This window comes from Symphalangus syndactylus, chromosome 15 (assembly GCF_028878055.3).
Source record: "Symphalangus syndactylus isolate Jambi chromosome 15, NHGRI_mSymSyn1-v2.1_pri, whole genome shotgun sequence".
Taxonomy (NCBI): domain Eukaryota; kingdom Metazoa; phylum Chordata; class Mammalia; order Primates; family Hylobatidae; genus Symphalangus; species Symphalangus syndactylus.
In genome coordinates, this window is record NC_072437.2 from 59,835,825 (window position 1) to 59,853,701 (window position 17,877).

Below are 17,877 nucleotides of genomic sequence, written 5' to 3' on the forward strand. Positions count from 1 at the left end.
CTTAAAGCAAATGTGGTTGTTAGTGTTCCAAACATTATTTTCAAGATGCGTTCAATACTTGTGTTTCAACTTACATGAAGAACTTTTGCTATAATTCATGTTTATGCTTTTTAGAAACACTCTAGAGAATAATTATGGCCAAATGGGTATATTTAATTTCTTTTCAACTTAATAAAGGGAGGTATGATAATAACCCTTTCCATAGAGACCAGCTGGGTGATAGGGTCAGAAGATGAAGATTCTGCTGGTGTAGGCTGGGGGAAACACTTTAAAAAGGAAGTGCATCTGTGCTACAAGCATCCACTGCAAAGTAGGGAAAGGGAGAGTAAGGGGCCAGGGAAAAGTAAAGACTTGAGATATAATTACAAAGAGAAAATGTCACTTCACCTGGACTATCATCATAAACAATAGCTCCTGTACAATGGCCTTATAACAAAGGAAAAATGAAGAAAATAGCTCCCTACATTTCCACCAAAAAGGTGGATGATCTTAACTTGTTGGAGAGGGCCTGAGCTGTGAGCGGATAAACAGCCCACTCTGTTGCTCTGTCTCTGGGGGAGAATTGTTTCAGATTGCAGGTTCTCTGACTGCTGACAGATTGCCTAACTCTGGCGGTGGGCCTGCAACTTCGGGAAGCTGTGGGTATTGTATAAAGATGTAAGTTAAACACATTTCAGAAGCACTTGGTACTGATTTGGGGAGTCAAGTATGTTTCAACTACAGACCTCAAAGTAAATATTTACCAATATGGCAAAAGTTCAGCTGTAGGGCAGAACCAGCAGCTAAAAAGCACAAGGAGGGAGATCATGCTTCCCTGGCTGCAGTTTGTTTACCAACCTTCAACTCAGATGTGCATGTTCCTCTGAGTGTGTGTGTGGGGTGAAGAGGGGGTGGAGTGGGACTGGGGTAGGGGGGTTGAGGGGGTGGGGTGATGATGGGAGGGGGGTAGGGGGTGGGGGGTGGGGTGATGGTGGTTGGGGGCTGAGGTTTACCACTTCATCAGCACTCCATTTTCACTGCAGAGAGTTTGAAGGAACTGATTTTACCAGCCAGGTTCAAATTATATGACAAATTTGTATTATAGAGAGACTTGTGAACTCCATGTACAGCCCCATTTGCACAATAACAAGCTGTTACCCTCCAGGTGTTTTGATGTAGTGTGTTGTCCATATTTAGGACTCTGTTTTTAGGATTAGTAGAAATGAGGAGAAAATAGGAAGGATAGGAAGCAAAACAGTTAGCTCAGCCAAGCAATTTATATTCTAGTTAGCATTTGGTGGAAGGGGAAAATTGAAGTGGTTCCTACAGAAAGCATATGGAAATCAGATATCGAAGGCCTTTTTTCACTCTAGGCTCAGTCACTGGTCATTCAGTATGTGAGGTTTTATGTTTAGGACCCTGCAGAGGATATCTGGAAGCCTAGCGATGAAGAGAAATGTCTTCTCAAGGAAAGGCTGAATCATGGGCATTTCCATTACTTGGCAACCTGCAGATCAAAAAGTGTTTCAGAGGCTTAATGCACTGGATTATCCCACTAGCCTTGATTTTATAAATGAGGAAACAGAAGGCCAGGAGTTAGGTGACTCCAGGTTACATAGCTATTCCGTGTCAAAGCCATAGAAGATAGGCAAGCATTTGGCACCACACTCTTCCACAATTCCTTTATGAAGGACCAGTTTTGCAGTAGGCAATCCAGGAGAAAGAAAGAGAGAGAGAAAGGGAGAGAGGCAGGGAAAGAGTGAGGGAGCGAGGGAGCAAGTGAGGGAGGGAGGGAGGAAGGAAGGAAGGAAGGAGGGAGGGAGGGGGGAAGGGGAAGAGGGGAAGGGGAAGGAAGGAAGGAAGGAAGGAAGGAAGGAAGGAAGGAAGGAAGGAAGGGGGAGGGAAAGAAGGGGGAAGGAAAGAAGGAAGGGGGAAGGGGAAAGAGGGGAAGGGGAAAGAGGGGAAGGGGAAAGAGGGGAAGCGGGGGAGAGAAGGAAGGAAGGAAACAAGGAAGGAAGGACTAATTTGAAAAATAACCAATGTTTTACCTAGGCTTCAGTGAATCCCTCCCCCTCCCCACACCAATTTACCGCTTAGATAAATATGTTTAAGATTACTTGCAGGCAGAACTACTTGTGTTACAGCGCAATTGTTTCTACTTTCCCCTTGGCTCTTCCCCGCATCCAGAAGCCACTACTGCCTCTAAAATAAGACCACAAGGCAAACACCCAGAGACATTTGAGCCTCCAACTAGGAAACTAGCAGAAGCTCTACCACTGCCCACAGCAAAGATTCAAAATTGGGGTACGTCGAAACCTTCACTGAATTCATATATTTACTTTTCCGGTTCACCCTACGTTACACAGAAGTTGCGATTCCTTCCCTCCGCTGAGAAAAGTGCATTTTCTCTCTCTGTGCCAACACTGCTGGATCCGAGGCTCCAGGAGGAACTGTTGGCAAAGCAGGCGTTTTGGGACCGCGCCTGTGATTGCTCTGTGGCGCCGACTTCCTCTCTCTGTTACATCCATATACAAATGCAAGCTTATTTATTTATTTTAATTCTCCCTCTCTTGCTAGCACCCTGTGGACTTGGCATCTGACTGGTGCGGCAAGGAAGGAGGCTGGTAGGCAAGCGCTACTGTGCCCAACCCGGAGGTGCCTCTTCGCAGTCTTCAGGAGCAAGTCCCCCATTCCAGCTCCTCTGGCAGGGTATGGAGTTACCTGCGTCCGGGGCAGGAAACCATGAATGTGCCCTTCTGCCCCCTTGCCTTTCTGCCACTCTTTGAGTTCCCGTCGTTAATTGAAGAGCCAGTGACTATTGGCTGAAGTTCCCCCAACGATTTGCATGAACCGAGAGGGAGTGTCTTCTGCCGCCCTCCCTTCAAGAGCGCTCTGACTGCAGCCTCCCAGGGAATGCGCGGCCGAGGGAATGCGCGCATCTCGCGGGCGCTGGGAGTGAGCTGGTGCCCGGCGACTTGGCACCCGTGCCTGGATATGGGGCGTCTACATCGTCCCAGGAGCAGCACCAGCCACAGGAACCTGCCGGTAAGGGTTAGAGTCAAGGAGCCCCGCGACCCCGACAAGTTTCAGTATTGTGAAGCAGTTTCCACTCGGATGGTTTTTCAAACCTTCTACCTTCATCTAAACTTCACGGGAAGGATGGCGCGGGGAGGGAAAGGGAGTTTGGGATAATGTGTCTTCGTTTTAACAAGGAATAGGGAAGTCCTTGGGTCGTGAGAGGTAGTTTCTGAAGCAAGAAATGTATCCAGATAAGATGAAGGGGATCGGGGGTGCGCTCAATCCGCTTTAGATACAGGGGTTCGGGATCGTTTCCTGCTGCTGGCGTCTGGCTATGAATGCCTACTGCGATTGGCAAATTGTTTTTGCATAACCATTTTCCGCTTTTACTTTGCTTCCCCCTAAGGGAGGGGGATTAGTGACGGCTTGGTAAGGGGTGGAAATCCAGATCCTTTCAGTTTGATTTCAGATGTGTGCTAAAATAAAAATCACTCCTTCCGACCTAAGACCTAAAGTGTTGGAGGTGGAGGAGGGAGTGTTAGTATTTTTTCTATATTATCGTTATTGCGATTGTGGTTGTTTTTACGGTTCTCCTAGTAAGGGATGTAACACACTGCGTGTTCCAGCACTCTAATGGCAGAATCGCTTCAAGGAGAAATAAATTGCCCACCTTTCAGTGCTCTCCACTACCAGCCCCCTCCCTCCCCATCACCTACTCTGGGTTTCCGTGTCGCGTTGCGCAGTCTCTGAGTCGGAATCCTCTCCACTCCGGCGTGTGTTTCCAGGGATGTTTTATGGTTTGGGATTCTGAATGTCAGCTGGATGAGGGTGGTGATGGGGAAACGAGGGGGGAAGGCGGGGGCGGAGGGGATAGAAAGTGAACAGCAAAATTAAGTTTTGGAGACGATATTGCCCCACTGATCTCTCCTTTGCAGCAGGGTTCTTCTCCGCCCCCGTTCTAACTAGAGGTTTTGCTTCTGGGAATGGGGATGGGGACAGCAAGGATCACAGGGGCACTAGTTTCTCTCTCGGACCCCTATTTCCCCCTGTGTGTAATGAGCTTTCTTCCCTCCCCCCACTCCAGCATCTGTTTCTGTTTTTCCTCTTCGTGGGACCCTTCAGCTGCCTCGCGAGTTACAGCCGGGCCACCGAGCTTCTGTACAGCCTCAACGAGGGACTGCCCGCGGGGGTGCTCATCGGCAGCCTGGCCGAGGACCTGCGGCTGCTGCCCCGGTCTGCAGGGAGGCCGGACCCGCAGTCGCAGCTGCCAGAGCGCACCGGTGCTGAGTGGAACCCCCCTCTCTCCTTCAGCCTGGCCTCCCGGGGACTGAGTGGCCAGTACGTGACCCTAGACAACCGCTCTGGGGAGCTGCACACTTCAGCTCAGGAGATCGACAGGGAGGCCCTGTGTCTTGAAGGGGGCGGAGGGACTGCGTGGGGCGGCAGCGTTTCCATCTCCTCTTCTCCTTTTTCTGACTCTTGTCTTTTGCTGCTGGATGTGCTTGTCCTGCCTCAGGAATACTTCAGGTTTGTGAAGGTGAAGATCGCCATCAGAGACATCAATGACAACGCCCCGCAGTTCCCTGTTTCCCAGATCTCGGTGTGGGTCCCGGAAAATGCACCTGTAAACACCCGACTGGCCATAGAGCATCCTGCTGTGGACCCAGATGTAGGCATTAATGGGGTACAGACCTATCGCTTACTGGACTACCATGGTATGTTCACCCTGGACGTGGAGGAGAATGAGAATGGGGAGCGCACCCCCTACCTAATTGTCATGGGTGCTTTGGACAGGGAAACCCAGGACCAGTATGTGAGCATCATCATAGCTGAGGATGGTGGGTCTCCACCACTTTTGGGCAGTGCCACTCTCACCATTGGCATAAGTGACATTAATGACAATTGCCCTCTCTTCACAGACTCACAAATCAATGTCACTGTGTATGGGAATGCTACAGTGGGCACCCCAATTGCAGCTGTCCAGGCTGTGGATAAAGACTTGGGGACCAATGCTCAAATTACTTATTCTTACAGTCAGAAAGTTCCACAAGCATCTAAGGATTTATTTCACCTGGATGAAAACACTGGAGTCATTAAACTTTTCAGTAAGATTGGAGGAAGTGTTCTGCAGTCCCACAAGCTCACCATCCTTGCTAATGGACCAGGCTGCATCCCTGCTGTAATCACTGCTCTTGTGTCCATTATCAAAGTTATTTTCAGACCCCCTGAAATTGTCCCTCGTTACATAGCAAACGAGATAGATGGTGTTGTTTATCTGAAAGAACTAGAACCCGTTAACACTCCCATTGCGTTTTTCACCATAAGAGATCCAGAAGGTAAATACAAGGTTAACTGCTACCTGGATGGTGAAGGGCCGTTTAGGTTATCACCTTACAAACCATACAATAATGAATATTTACTAGAGACCACGAAACCTATGGACTATGAGCTACAGCAGTTCTATGAAGTAGCTGTGGTGGCTTGGAACTCTGAGGGATTTCATGTCAGAAGAGTCATTAAAGTGCAACTTTTAGATGACAATGATAATGCTCCGATTTTCCTTCAACCCTTGATAGAACTAACCATTGAAGAAAACAACTCACCCAATGCCTTTTTGACGAAGCTGTATGCTACAGATGCTGACAGTGGGGAGAGAGGCCAAGTTTCATATTTTCTGGGACCTGATGCTCCATCATATTTTTCCTTAGACAGTGTCACAGGAATTCTGACAGTTTCTACTCAGCTGGACCGAGAAGAGAAAGAAAAGTACAGATACACTGTCAGAGCTGTTGACTGTGGGAAGCCACCCAGAGAATCAGTAGCCACTGTGGCCCTCACAGTGTTGGATAAAAATGACAACAGTCCTCGGTTTATCAACAAGGACTTCAGCTTTTTTGTGCCTGAAAACTTTCCAGGCTATGGTGAGATAGGAGTAATTAGTGTAACAGATGCTGATGCTGGGCGAAATGGATGGGTCGCCCTCTCTGTGGTGAACCAGAGTGATATTTTTGTCATAGACACAGGAAAGGGTATGCTGAGGGCTAAAGTCTCTTTAGACAGAGAGCAGCAAAGCTCCTATACTTTGTGGGTTGAAGCTGTTGATGGGGGTGAGCCTGCCCTCTCTTCTACAGCAAAAATCACAATTCTCCTTCTAGATATCAATGACAACCCTCCTCTTGTTTTATTTCCTCAGTCTAATATGTCTTATCTGTTAGTGCTGCCTTCTACTCTCCCAGGCTCCCCAGTTACAGAAGTCTATGCTGTCGACAAAGACACAGGCATGAATGCTGTCATAGCTTACAGCATCATAGGGAGAAGAGGTCCTAGGCCTGAGTCCTTCAGGATTGACCCTAAAACTGGCAACATTACTTTGGAAGAGGCATTGCTGCAGACAGATTATGGGCTCCATCGCTTACTGGTGAAAGTGAGTGATCATGGTTATCCCGAGCCTCTCCACTCCACGGTCATGGTGAACCTATTTGTCAATGACACTGTCAGTAATGAGAGTTACATTGAGAGTCTTTTAAGAAAAGAACCACAGATTAATATAGAGGAGAAAGAACCACAAATCTCAATAGAACCGACTCATAGAAAGGTAGAATCTGTGTCCTGTATGCCCACCTTAGTAGCTCTGTCTGTAATAAGCTTGGGTTCCATCACACTGGTCACAGGGATGGGCATATACATCTGTTTAAGGAAAGGGGAAAAGCATCCCAGGGAAGATGAAAATTTGGAAGTACAGATTCCGCTGAAAGGAAAAATTGACTTGCATATGCGAGAGAGAAAGCCAATGGATATTTCTAATATTTGATATTTCATGGTGGAATAACACAGAGAAATGTTTTAACTGACTTTGGATCTTCATCACCTGAAAAAGTGTGTTGATGGCAGTTCCAATGAAGGACGACTAATTTATAACTTGTTCTATATTGTAAATAGCTGTTTACAGGTTTTTAAATTTAAATTCAGAGGTTATAAAATGTGTACAGCATTTTTAAGTGAAAATTAGTACTAACAGCTATAGGACTGTTATTTAAAAAAAAAAAAAAAAAGAAAAAAGCTTGGACATGGTTTGCAGCTTTCAAACACCAAGCAGATGATTGATAAAACCTGGGAGTAAGGTAAGAAAATGGAACAAATTTTTATCTAAAAATTCCTGTTACCACAAGAGGGCATCAGCTGCTCCTTTGCAGGGAACTGAGGTATTGTACTTGACAGTTGTACATGAAATTAATGAAAGAGTATATTTTAAATATATTGTTTTTAACATTAAACAAATATGAAATTAAAGTAAATTAAATTTCACCCTATTTAAATATATGATAAAAAAAGAAATGCACTTGTAAACAGAATGTTTATTACCTCATAAGTGCACATATAGTTTGAAAGAGAAGGCATTAAAAAGAAGTGCAATTCCTTTTTAGCAAGGATAAAAGCATTGCCTTGTGTTACAAATTCGACCTGCTGAAGAGTATTCCACTTTCTGTGTACTCGAATTGCTTTCTGTTTGCTTTACCACTGCACTTGCTATTATTACAAGGGAAATAGATATATATATATATATATATATATATATATATATATATATTCTTCGTTACAGAAAATGTAACTAGTTATTGTGCCCAAGAAAAACAGCCAGAAGCAAAGAAATGCTTCAATCCTTAGTTGCTTCATAGAAAATAGAAATCATATTAAAAGTGAATTCTTCTAGAGGCTTGTGTACACTACTGGTTGTTTTAGTTGGGCCTTTTATATGAAAGTTACACTGTACTTATCTTTTTGTTGTTGTTTAGGTTTGTTGGCTACCATTTCTGGCTTCCTTTCTTTGGTTTTGGATTAAGTCCAACAGTTTATTTGTAAGCCCTGCAGCAGATTTCTTTGATAATTTAGCTTTTACTGAATCTCTTGCAATGAAGAAAGCTATTTCATCAGTGATTTATCACTTTCAATTCATTGTGTGAGCTGGAAATATTATTTTATATGAGAGCTATAGCAAAATAATCTGTATAAACAAGGAATGTGTTAGCTCAAACTGGATCATTTTACTTTTTGGCATCATGCATCTGTACTGTACCAAAAGTGTTTATATGTCTGCAAATTAAAGGTATATATTTTCATAATTTCTTTCTCACTTTTAGCAGTTTATATTTGAACATGGGCTTGTTATTTCACTGAAGTGCCTGTCACTTGTTTGTTTTTAGGGTTAAATGTGGGTAAACTGTAGTATTCTGCTATGCTAAAGTTTATATTGAACTAATTCATTATTCAATTAAACATTGGGTAAATTATTAAATGTGTGTGTAGTTATAGATATATATAGAGTAGAAAGAGAGTATGCCTAAATGTTTGATGTAAGTTCATATGAAAATTTGCACCCATGTATGTGCACATGCATATTAATTTATTATAGATTTAATATCATTATACATTTTCATTTTACCACATATTTATAACAAATCCTCTGTTAGCTGTGTTGCAATAGCTTACGATAATTTTTAAAACAAAAATACTCTGCAAAAAAGAAATTGAATGCAAACAGCCAAGTTCTTTTAGATTTGTATTAACTCATTTATCTTATTTTTCTTCAATTTCAGAATTTCAATAAATAAAATAATAAGTATATGAGGAAGCAATGTTTGTTACAAAAAGTAAATATATTTTTATTGGAAATTCCTTTTGTACAAGAGGCATCTGAGCTAAGAGACTAAGATCATTTAACCCCCAAAACTTTTCATTTATAACTGATATGTAGCAATGGAGGAAACATCTCTTACTAGTCATATTTTATTTCTTATTTTTTTTGTAAAGAAAGGAACTTCGTGAGATAAAAGTAACACTATTTATTTTTTAAGAATCCTCCATAAGTGCAATAATTTTACCATCAGTATAAATAGCACAATTTTCTATTCATTTCCAAATTTGAAGAAGGTTCATGTGTTTTGGGGAATGGACTTTATCTCCAGCATGAGAAATGCCTGTAACATTAATAAAAATATGTATTTCGGAATAACTTCTTGTGGCAGGATTTCCTTTACAAAAACATCTCATTCACATTAAAAACATTAATAACAAGGGAAGCTAAAGTAAATTAAGCTCAAAGATAAAAGCCCCTTTTTACTGACACCTTGTGCTAGAATAGTTGCCAAAATGTATGCTAATCATGGCAATGTTGTTAGTTGAGCTGGCACAAAAATAAATGTTCCATTCATTAAAACCCCTAATATCCATTTAACAGTTTGTGAACCAATGAGTTCTCTTTGCCCAATTTAATGAAGAAGAGATTGCTGTGATCTTTGCACTGCCAAATTCACTCTTACACTACAGAGAAAATTGTTCATTAATTTGAACTGGGAAGTTTAAAACCAACATAGCAATTTCAGCTACAGGGAAAAAACAATTTACATTATTTGACTACTTAGGGTAGATTTCCTGACCCTATTTAAAAAAAAAAAAAAAAAAAAAAAAAAAAAAAGCTCTCCTGGCAGTTAGGCTTTCATCAATGGTGGTTGGAAAAGAAGAGAAAAATAAATTCTTTTTAAACAGTTTGGTAGTATTGATGCATTAAAAAATGTAAATTTTTAGTGTTTTAGATGTTCTACATGTATTTTAGGAAAACACCAGCCATGATTTTACTATGAAATAACATCACTAGAAACAATTTTTAGGAGTGGTGTATGAAGTTGATTTGATTGCAGTAAGATCTCTCACAAGGATTCTAATTTGTGCTCCCAGAAAATGTCTAAATTGACAACTATACAGGGGGAAATTAAGCAAGCCCCTCTCCTCTGCAGGTTCAGGTTCCGATCTCTCCTCCTGAGGTGAGGACTCTGTGAGGTCCTGATCCCTGACAGACAGTGGAGAATGTAATAAAACTGCAGCACCAACCAGCTGGTGTTCTTCAAATCATTGAGCAGCCTCAATTCATGGAGGCCAGGGACATAAATACCTGAGCATTTTCATCCCTCTATGGTAAATTTGCTCACTGAGAAAAAGCAGTCGAAATTGCCACAAAATACCATATTGCAGATCTAGGCATTCTCTGCCTAGCACTGTGCCTTTATGTGCAAGTAGTCAACAAATATTTATTGAAGAGAATTGATGGGCCCACAAGAAGACTCAAAACAGAAAAAAAAATCAATTAAAACAATTTGGATTTCTGAGCTAAAAAGTCCCAGCACAGTATTTTTTTTAGTTATTTCTATTTCTAATAACAAATCATGTATATTTTTCAGATAATATATACATAAATACATAGCCTATAATCATTTTTAAATGTCACTTTTTGTATATAATTGTCCTTATATAGTAGCATTTGTAAAATAGACTCCTAAACTAGGAACGTCTTCCTTTAAGGATACAAAACAAAATTGAGTGAACTTTAAAACTTAACCCACTAATGTCAAGAAGTAAGAATACCGTGGTGATTTCTAAAAAATCATCATACAGTCATTTATCCCATACATATTTTAGTACCCATATTACAAGTCTTTTAATGAACTTACATCATCCTGTGGAAAGCCAGTAAGAAAACCAGTTTCAAAACATATGTGATAAATGCCTATTCTTTGGATGCTATGTGAGCAGGACCTAACCCAATCTTGGAAAGTCAGAGAAGGCTCCCTAAAGGAGTTGATGTCTATTTTGAACCCTTCTCAGAAGAAGTTATGAGCTTGAAAAAAGGAAAAGTTAGCCAAGAGAAAATGAGAGAAAATGGCAGCCAGGAGGGAAGGGCATTTGAGTGGGGAACAGGAGGCAAAGCACACATGTGGGAGTGAGCATGTCATGGTTGAAGAGCCACAAATATTGCAGTTTTCCTTTGCTAAAAGGATGAAGATAATAAAAAAAGATTATTAACAATGAGCTGGAAGACATAAGTGTACAGCAAATAATGAAGAAACTTATATGCCATACTTGGAGGTTACAATTTTATCTGAAAGGTAATGGAACTTTTAAGAATTTAGACCAGAGAGTTTATGTTTTTAAAAGATCACTTTGGCCACCTGTACAGCTTGTATTGAAGAAAATTCTGGATGCTGGTTATAAGGTTTAGTGACAATTTAAGTGAAAAATGGGGACTTGAACCAGAGAATATAAAAGAGATCTATTATAGAAGGTAATATAGGATATAAATAATGTATAGCTGATTAAACTTGTGATGCCATAGGAGTTAATCTGCATGGGATGACCAGAAAGTCAATAGTTTTCATAATTTGCTTTTGAGCTTATTGTAAAAATTTGAAAAAGATACAGAACACATTTACTAAACATTAAGTCAGCAATGAAAGTGTTGGAGCCATAACCCCCTTCTCCAATGTTGAGTTTTACGACACAGATGGAATTATAAAGGCACTAATTTACCCAGTTTATTTCATCTTTATGACTGTCAGTCCTCTTCAATTTAACAAACATTACTCTGTGCCCATGTGACAGATATTCCAATATGAGGTTGACCTCATCAAGAACGTTTCATCTAAGCCATTTATGGTATTTTACTTGTGGTTGTACTAAAAATAGACACATGTAGAGGAGTCCTTCCTGTTGAAAACTTAAGATAATAAAATGTCAAGTGGATAATTTAAGGTGTAAATATAACTTCAAGTGTTATGTGAATACCAAGAAAGAATGATATGATGGTTGTAGGCAATTCTTAACAAGATCCAGGAAATATGACCAGGTGAAATGGCTAGTTAGAGCCAAGAAGTATGCAGGTCTTGAGGTTTAACATCACCATTTTAAACATTTAACATCATTTTAAAACCCAGTGAAGTCACTTAGCATGTCTTATGCTTCAAGTATCATGTTGTTTAAAAAGAAGAATTTAATAAGAACCAATACCAAATGGTAGAATTTTCAAACTCAGGCTAAATAAACATTTAGCAGATGTAAAAACAATATTATATACAGTCCCAGCTTCTAGAAAAATCTGATTTCCCCTCCTAAGACTCATCTATGTGTAAATTATGAACTTACTGTCTCTTTCATGGTGTAATGAAAATTAAATGAGATAATTCATGCAAAATATTTTGCACAGATTGTGTTCCACAAATATTAGCTTAATTATTGCTATTGTAATTAGGTGGTGTCTCATGGGAGGTTGTCTTATCAATTTATTTGCTCATTCTTTCACCAAGCCAATATTTTTATTACATAAAACAATTCCATAAAGTTGATAGTGTTTTAGATTAAAGGCCTATATATACTCAATATGCTCTATTTATTCAAATTATGCATTTTATAGACACTTAGACTTTTTTTTTATTCCTGTGACAAGTTTATCCTTTCTCATCTGGAAATCTCATGATGGTCAAGATTATTATTTCACTGCACTTAAGCATGGGTGACAGAGCAAAACCCTGCCTTAAAAAAATAAATATTATTATTTAAATTACAAAACCATAGAGGTAACTTAGTCCAACCTCTTCTTTTTACAGTTGAAGAAACTAAGACCTAGAGAATCAAGAAAAAAAAATTAGCAGGGTGCATTAAAGGAGAAGACAGCAATCATAAATGTAAAAAATATTCAAAACTCTGCAAAAAATAGCTAGCAGAGTTACTTTTCCTTCAAACATTTCGATTAGGACATATCCTTTAATTTTACCTTTATTAGAAAGTTAACCAAAGTAATATTTACAAAGGCAATATACCAGGTGTTAAAATAAATTTTCTGAAATAAAATCTCATCTAAAAATGAGGTCCATCAAAATTAATTATTAAAATGAATTATTAAGAATCATATTTATCCTGCATGTACTTAGAGAAAAAAGATACAATTTTCTAAATGAAGTTATTTGTACCTTCTTAAAGAGAAAAATATATGAAGAATAAATTTATATATTTGACAAATATAATAATTTTTATAAAATAGTAAAAATAAAAAAACTTTAGAGAATATGTGAGAATAATCAAGAAAAGTTTTATGAGACTAGCAGAAAAATGGAAGGAATAAATTTGATTCTAATATGTGAATAAATATTTATATAAAATTCACACATAGATTGTAGAAAAGGCAGGCTCAAGTGTGAATACAAAGGACGTGATTGATTTGAAAATGAGAGCGGGGGGATGTTGGTTAAAGGAATTTTTTTTAAAAGCAGAGAAAAACAAGTTTGTCATTAGGTAATTTGGAATCACTATATAGAGAGGGAAAAAGATGTCAGCCAACATATTTTTAAATTCAAAAAGAAAAAAAAAGGAGAAGGACCAGGCTTACATTTAATAAGGTAATTGAAGGTAAACTCAGGATAACTGAATGTTAGGATCTCAGTAAATCACAAAATGTTACAATTCCAAGGGAACTTGGGATCATTTTCTCACTCCTTGCAGTTTTAGGGTCCAATACTCTGAAGCTTCAACAAAGATAAACACTATTATCATCAATGATTCGTTTACTAAACATATTTACTATTAGTCTGTGCTTATTACAAGCAAATCATTGTGCTGTACACAGGGATAAAATTTTTCTCCATCAAAACAATTATTCTCCAGCTTGGGAGAACTAACCTAAACCACACATATATAGGAATGAATATGTTCCTCCTCCAGTCTACCCCCCACCTGTAGCTCTTCCATAAGCACCTCTACCAGAGAAAGACAAGAAACTATGACAGATAAAAGAGCTACTTGGAGATATACCCTATATATTCGAAGCTAATAGAGGAGAATATCAGTATATATGAATTACAAAATTAGGGTTGGGTGCGTTCTATGGCTAGAATAGGCAAATCTAATTTTTTACTTTGGCTTTTATATATTTCTTTTATGCATTTGAAATATTAAAATTCCCTATAGCTCCAAAGTTTAACTTTCACTTAAATAATCAAAGAAATGTTTGTACTGAGATGTGAACCAATTACTCTCATTAAAAAGATCATATGCTTACCTTCCACAATAATTTAAAAATAATTATTATATTAATTGACTTTACATATTTACAAGTAACCCTGCTACTATATTTCAAAAGAATAGCACTAGTTTTTATTTTGCAAATATAATTATATCACCTCAATTTTATAGTTTTGTGTAAATTTTTTTAAGGTAATTTCTTGGCAACGTGAAGTTTTGATTTAATGGAATGTAAAACGGACTTTGCGATTTGTTGCATAAATATTTCAAATAATACTATCTTACAGTATTTTTCCATGTTATAATGTCTGGTGAAATGTACGATGAAAGGACATTTTAATATTAATGTATAAAATCACTGCAGATACATTCATTATGAAGAAAAAATACTCTACAGAAGGTAATTCTAAACAATTCACAGAACAAAACAAAACACCTTAAAGGTAGAATAAAAAGAGCAAAGGAAGAAAATAAACTAAATATTTTTTTGAATTCTAAAAATAAAATTATTTTAGTTTTCTTTCCGCCCCTAAAAAAGCATCATCCACCCAGCTCCTCTCCCACTTACCCACTGCCTTATTAAATTGAAAAACTAGTTTCCTTCACATTTTTCTAATTCAATTATAATATCTAAACATATTCAAAGTCAAATGAATGTGAGCCATGCTAACCATCAACCAGGGGCTAAAAAATACTATTAATTTATGTTGAGACAGCTTCCTGTTTATGATGCTTTCAATCATTTTTTTAACAGTAAAAAGTGCCATTTGATTTACAGAATTTCTTGCAAATAGCAGTTAAAATTCACTGCAAACAGAATAATTTCAGTAACATTTATTTAGTTTATCCCTAAAAGACTTCCAAAGCATTTAAATTTAGCAAAGCCAACTACCCTGCATATGTCCAATTTCTTGAACTAGTCCGAGAAAATATTATTATCCTGTAAAATCACTACAGAATGTACCATTCCCCAATCTTATTTGTAAATGTATTCAGTCCATGAATGCACAGATTTCTGAGTAACTGAATATAAGAATAACTGAGTTTATGTTGGCCTATAATTCTTTCAAATAAAGCATCTAATACAACTTAAGGGAATCCAATTAATTCCTTTTTTTGTACTTTATGTTTGACTCAGGACACTCTGGTTTAGATGCCATGTGACATAACAATATTTGCAATCAAATCATTTGATGGGAAATGCTATGTTACTCAATTGAAGACAAAATGTCTTAGCATTAAAACTATGTGTTGGAAAAGAAAGGTAAAATATCTGACAATATACAAAACCTCTGTCTCATGGAGCCAGGAGGAATTCTAAGAAACCAGAGTTTTCTTCTCCTTTCAGTTTCCTTGATCAGATTCAGTCACTATGCTGTTGCTCTTTCATAAAGTAAGCTCAATATTCTCACAATCACCATTTATCAATTTAACTGCAGTGGGCATAATAGTCCCCCAGAGATACCCATGCCTTAATTTGTAGAACCTGTGACTGTTACGTGGCAAAAGGGAAGTTGCATTTACCTTGCAAATGTAATTGACATATGGACCTTAAAATAGGGAGATTATCCAGCCTTAAGGAGATAAGCGAGGCTCCCAGATGACAGTCAGGTAGGAAATGGAAACCTCAGTCCAGTAACCATATGGAACTGAATTCACTGACAATCCGAATGAGCTTGGAAGAGGATTCATCCACAGATCTCCCAGAAAGAAACACCACTCTACTGACACCTTGACTTCAGCATTGCAAAGCACTAAGCAAAGACCAGCTGAGCCAGTCGGTAACCAAACTTCTGACTACAGGATTGGGGGTTAATAAATGAGTGTTATTTTAAACTGCTAAATTTGTGACAATTTATTACAGCAGTAATAGAAAACAACTACACTATCTTGAAAAACACATAACACATCTATTAAAGGCTGAGTTCAACTGTCTCAGTTTAACAAAATACTGTTTTATTCAGGTAACTTTTACAATACATGTTTTAATTTTTATGATACAAAGGTGTTAAATACATATCATTTTCTAAGTTTAAAAATCTTGTAATAATCAATGTAAATATAAATGGAAATTAAGATAGCATACTGTGATCCTACTGTGTTCCGGGCACTGTAACACTGCCAGTTCCACTCTATGTTCATTTCACTTTTACTGACAGTCACAGGAAAAAAAAGGAAAGAAAAAACCAGAAGTGTTTTTATTTCCACAAAATATTTTATCAGTTGATTAAAGCTAGGATGAATAGCTCTGAACTGTTGAATTCATCTCAAACCCAATGTGGGATGGGATTAGCTGAATGATATTTGTCATTGAGATACTGTGGATGGATGTGTTTTGATTGCATATGTAAAATTTTGCCCTCATGAAAACAAGATACTTGTTAAAACGTACGGTTTTTATGTTATTGCAGACAAAGTATCTTTTCTAATGAATGAGTCTCCCTGATCGATGGATTATTTGAAGTGGTTTATAATCTCAACTTCTCTGAAAACAAGCACTTTCAGGAGGTTGTATGTTTTTATGTTTTTTAATAGATTCTTATTCTACTTTTCTATCAATTCTATTTCCAATTCAAAAGCTGCTTCACTCTATACAATAAATTTACAGTAGAAGACGAAGTTCATTAGAATAATTGATTTACTATGCTTCAACTTTTTATTGGATATTTACTATTGGCATATCCAATACATTATACATAGGATGATATTATACATTGCATTTTGTACTAGTAAAATGATACCATTTTGCAAGTGCAGTTCAAATGTTTTGGATTCATATCAGAACTCTTCTGATTGAAAGGCTAAAATAGTCATATCTTTCCTCATTTTGCAGAAAAACAAATATCATTCTTAAACTGGTACATTTCTTTTTTATTTCATGTCAGTCATTTTTGATGACTTTAGAGTATTTGTCCTAACATTTATCTTAAAAATGTGGGGACACTGTTTCAAATAAATTTAAAATCCAAATGGGCAAAGCATATTTCAAGAATAAATTTTTCATAGAGCTACTAAATATTTGGAGTGGGGAAAAAGGTATCTTAAGCAATTATTAAGAATACAGTTTTAGGAAGAAATTGGAATGCTCACTCCTGGGACTAGATATCTCATTTCTAAATGTTGCCTATGTTTTCACACAAAAAAATGTCTTTCTCATCATTTTTTAAAATTTTTAAAATAACCCTTTTTTTAAAAAAAGTTGATGTGTGCATTATAGGAAACTGAAAAACATCAGAAGCAAAGAACAAAGTAATCCACAATCACATAGAGTTTACAGTTTTATGTGTTCTTCTAGGTCCTGTCTGTATATAAAACAACATCCAATTTTATGGGACTGAGATTATACAATATGTGTCTTGATTTTTCACACATCATGAATATTTACTATTTCAAAATCCCAAAGCCATATGAGTATTTTGATAACCAAGAATTCATCATTTGTTTAATCACCTGCTAGGTAGAACAATAACCTGTACTCAGGTTATTCACCTACAAAATACATTTAGGATGTGAAGCTACAAGACTGGGGTTCTGCAAAGAGATGGTAAACCTTTTTCTTCTCTTCCCAGAAGTTTGGTTGTTGATTAAACATGAGCCGAGTATGTGATGATGATACTCCCTGAAGGCCTTGAAGCAGATAAGCATCTCCAGGTGTATGTCCCAGGAGTCCTTCTCATACTCAGATTGGGATGGGAATCCCATTTAGTCCATTTGCACTGCTATACCAAAATACCATACACTGCATATCTAATAGATGTCAGCAATTTATTTCTTAGAGTTGTGGAGACTGGAAATTCTAAGATCAAGGCATCAGCAGATTCAGTGTCTGGGAAGGGCCTGCTTTATCATAGATGACACCTTCTTGCTGTGTCTTCATGTGATGGAAGAGGCAAACAAGCTCCCTTGGACCTTTTCTGTTGATGTACCAATTTTATTTATGAGAGTTCAGCCCTTATGACCAATCATTTCCCCAAAGGCCCCACATCCTAATATTATCACCTTGAGGGATAGGATTCCAACATGTAATTTTGCAGAGGA

General features: G+C 37.9%; 1 protein-coding gene across 1 annotated transcript; it reads left to right on the forward strand.

Moving 5' to 3' along the window:
- The first annotated feature begins 2,724 nt into the window (after positions 1-2,724).
- On the forward strand, positions 2,725-9,007 carry PCDH20 (protocadherin 20). Its single transcript, XM_055244698.2, has 2 exons — positions 2,725-3,024; positions 4,082-9,007. Exons 1-2 carry the CDS (start codon positions 2,893-2,895, stop codon positions 6,806-6,808), a joined length of 2,859 nt encoding a protein of 952 aa, XP_055100673.1. The 5' UTR covers positions 2,725-2,892; the 3' UTR covers positions 6,809-9,007.
- Positions 9,008-17,877: the final 8,870 nt, after the last annotated feature.

Coding starts and splice junctions, on each gene's coding strand:
- PCDH20 (XM_055244698.2), top strand. CDS start 2,893: ATGCGCGGCCGAGGGAATGCGCGCATCTCGCGGGCGCTGGGAGTGAGC. Junction 3,025..4,081: donor CCAGCCACAGGAACCTGCCG/GTAAGGGTTAGA, acceptor CCCCCACTCCAG/CATCTGTTTCTGTTTTTCCT.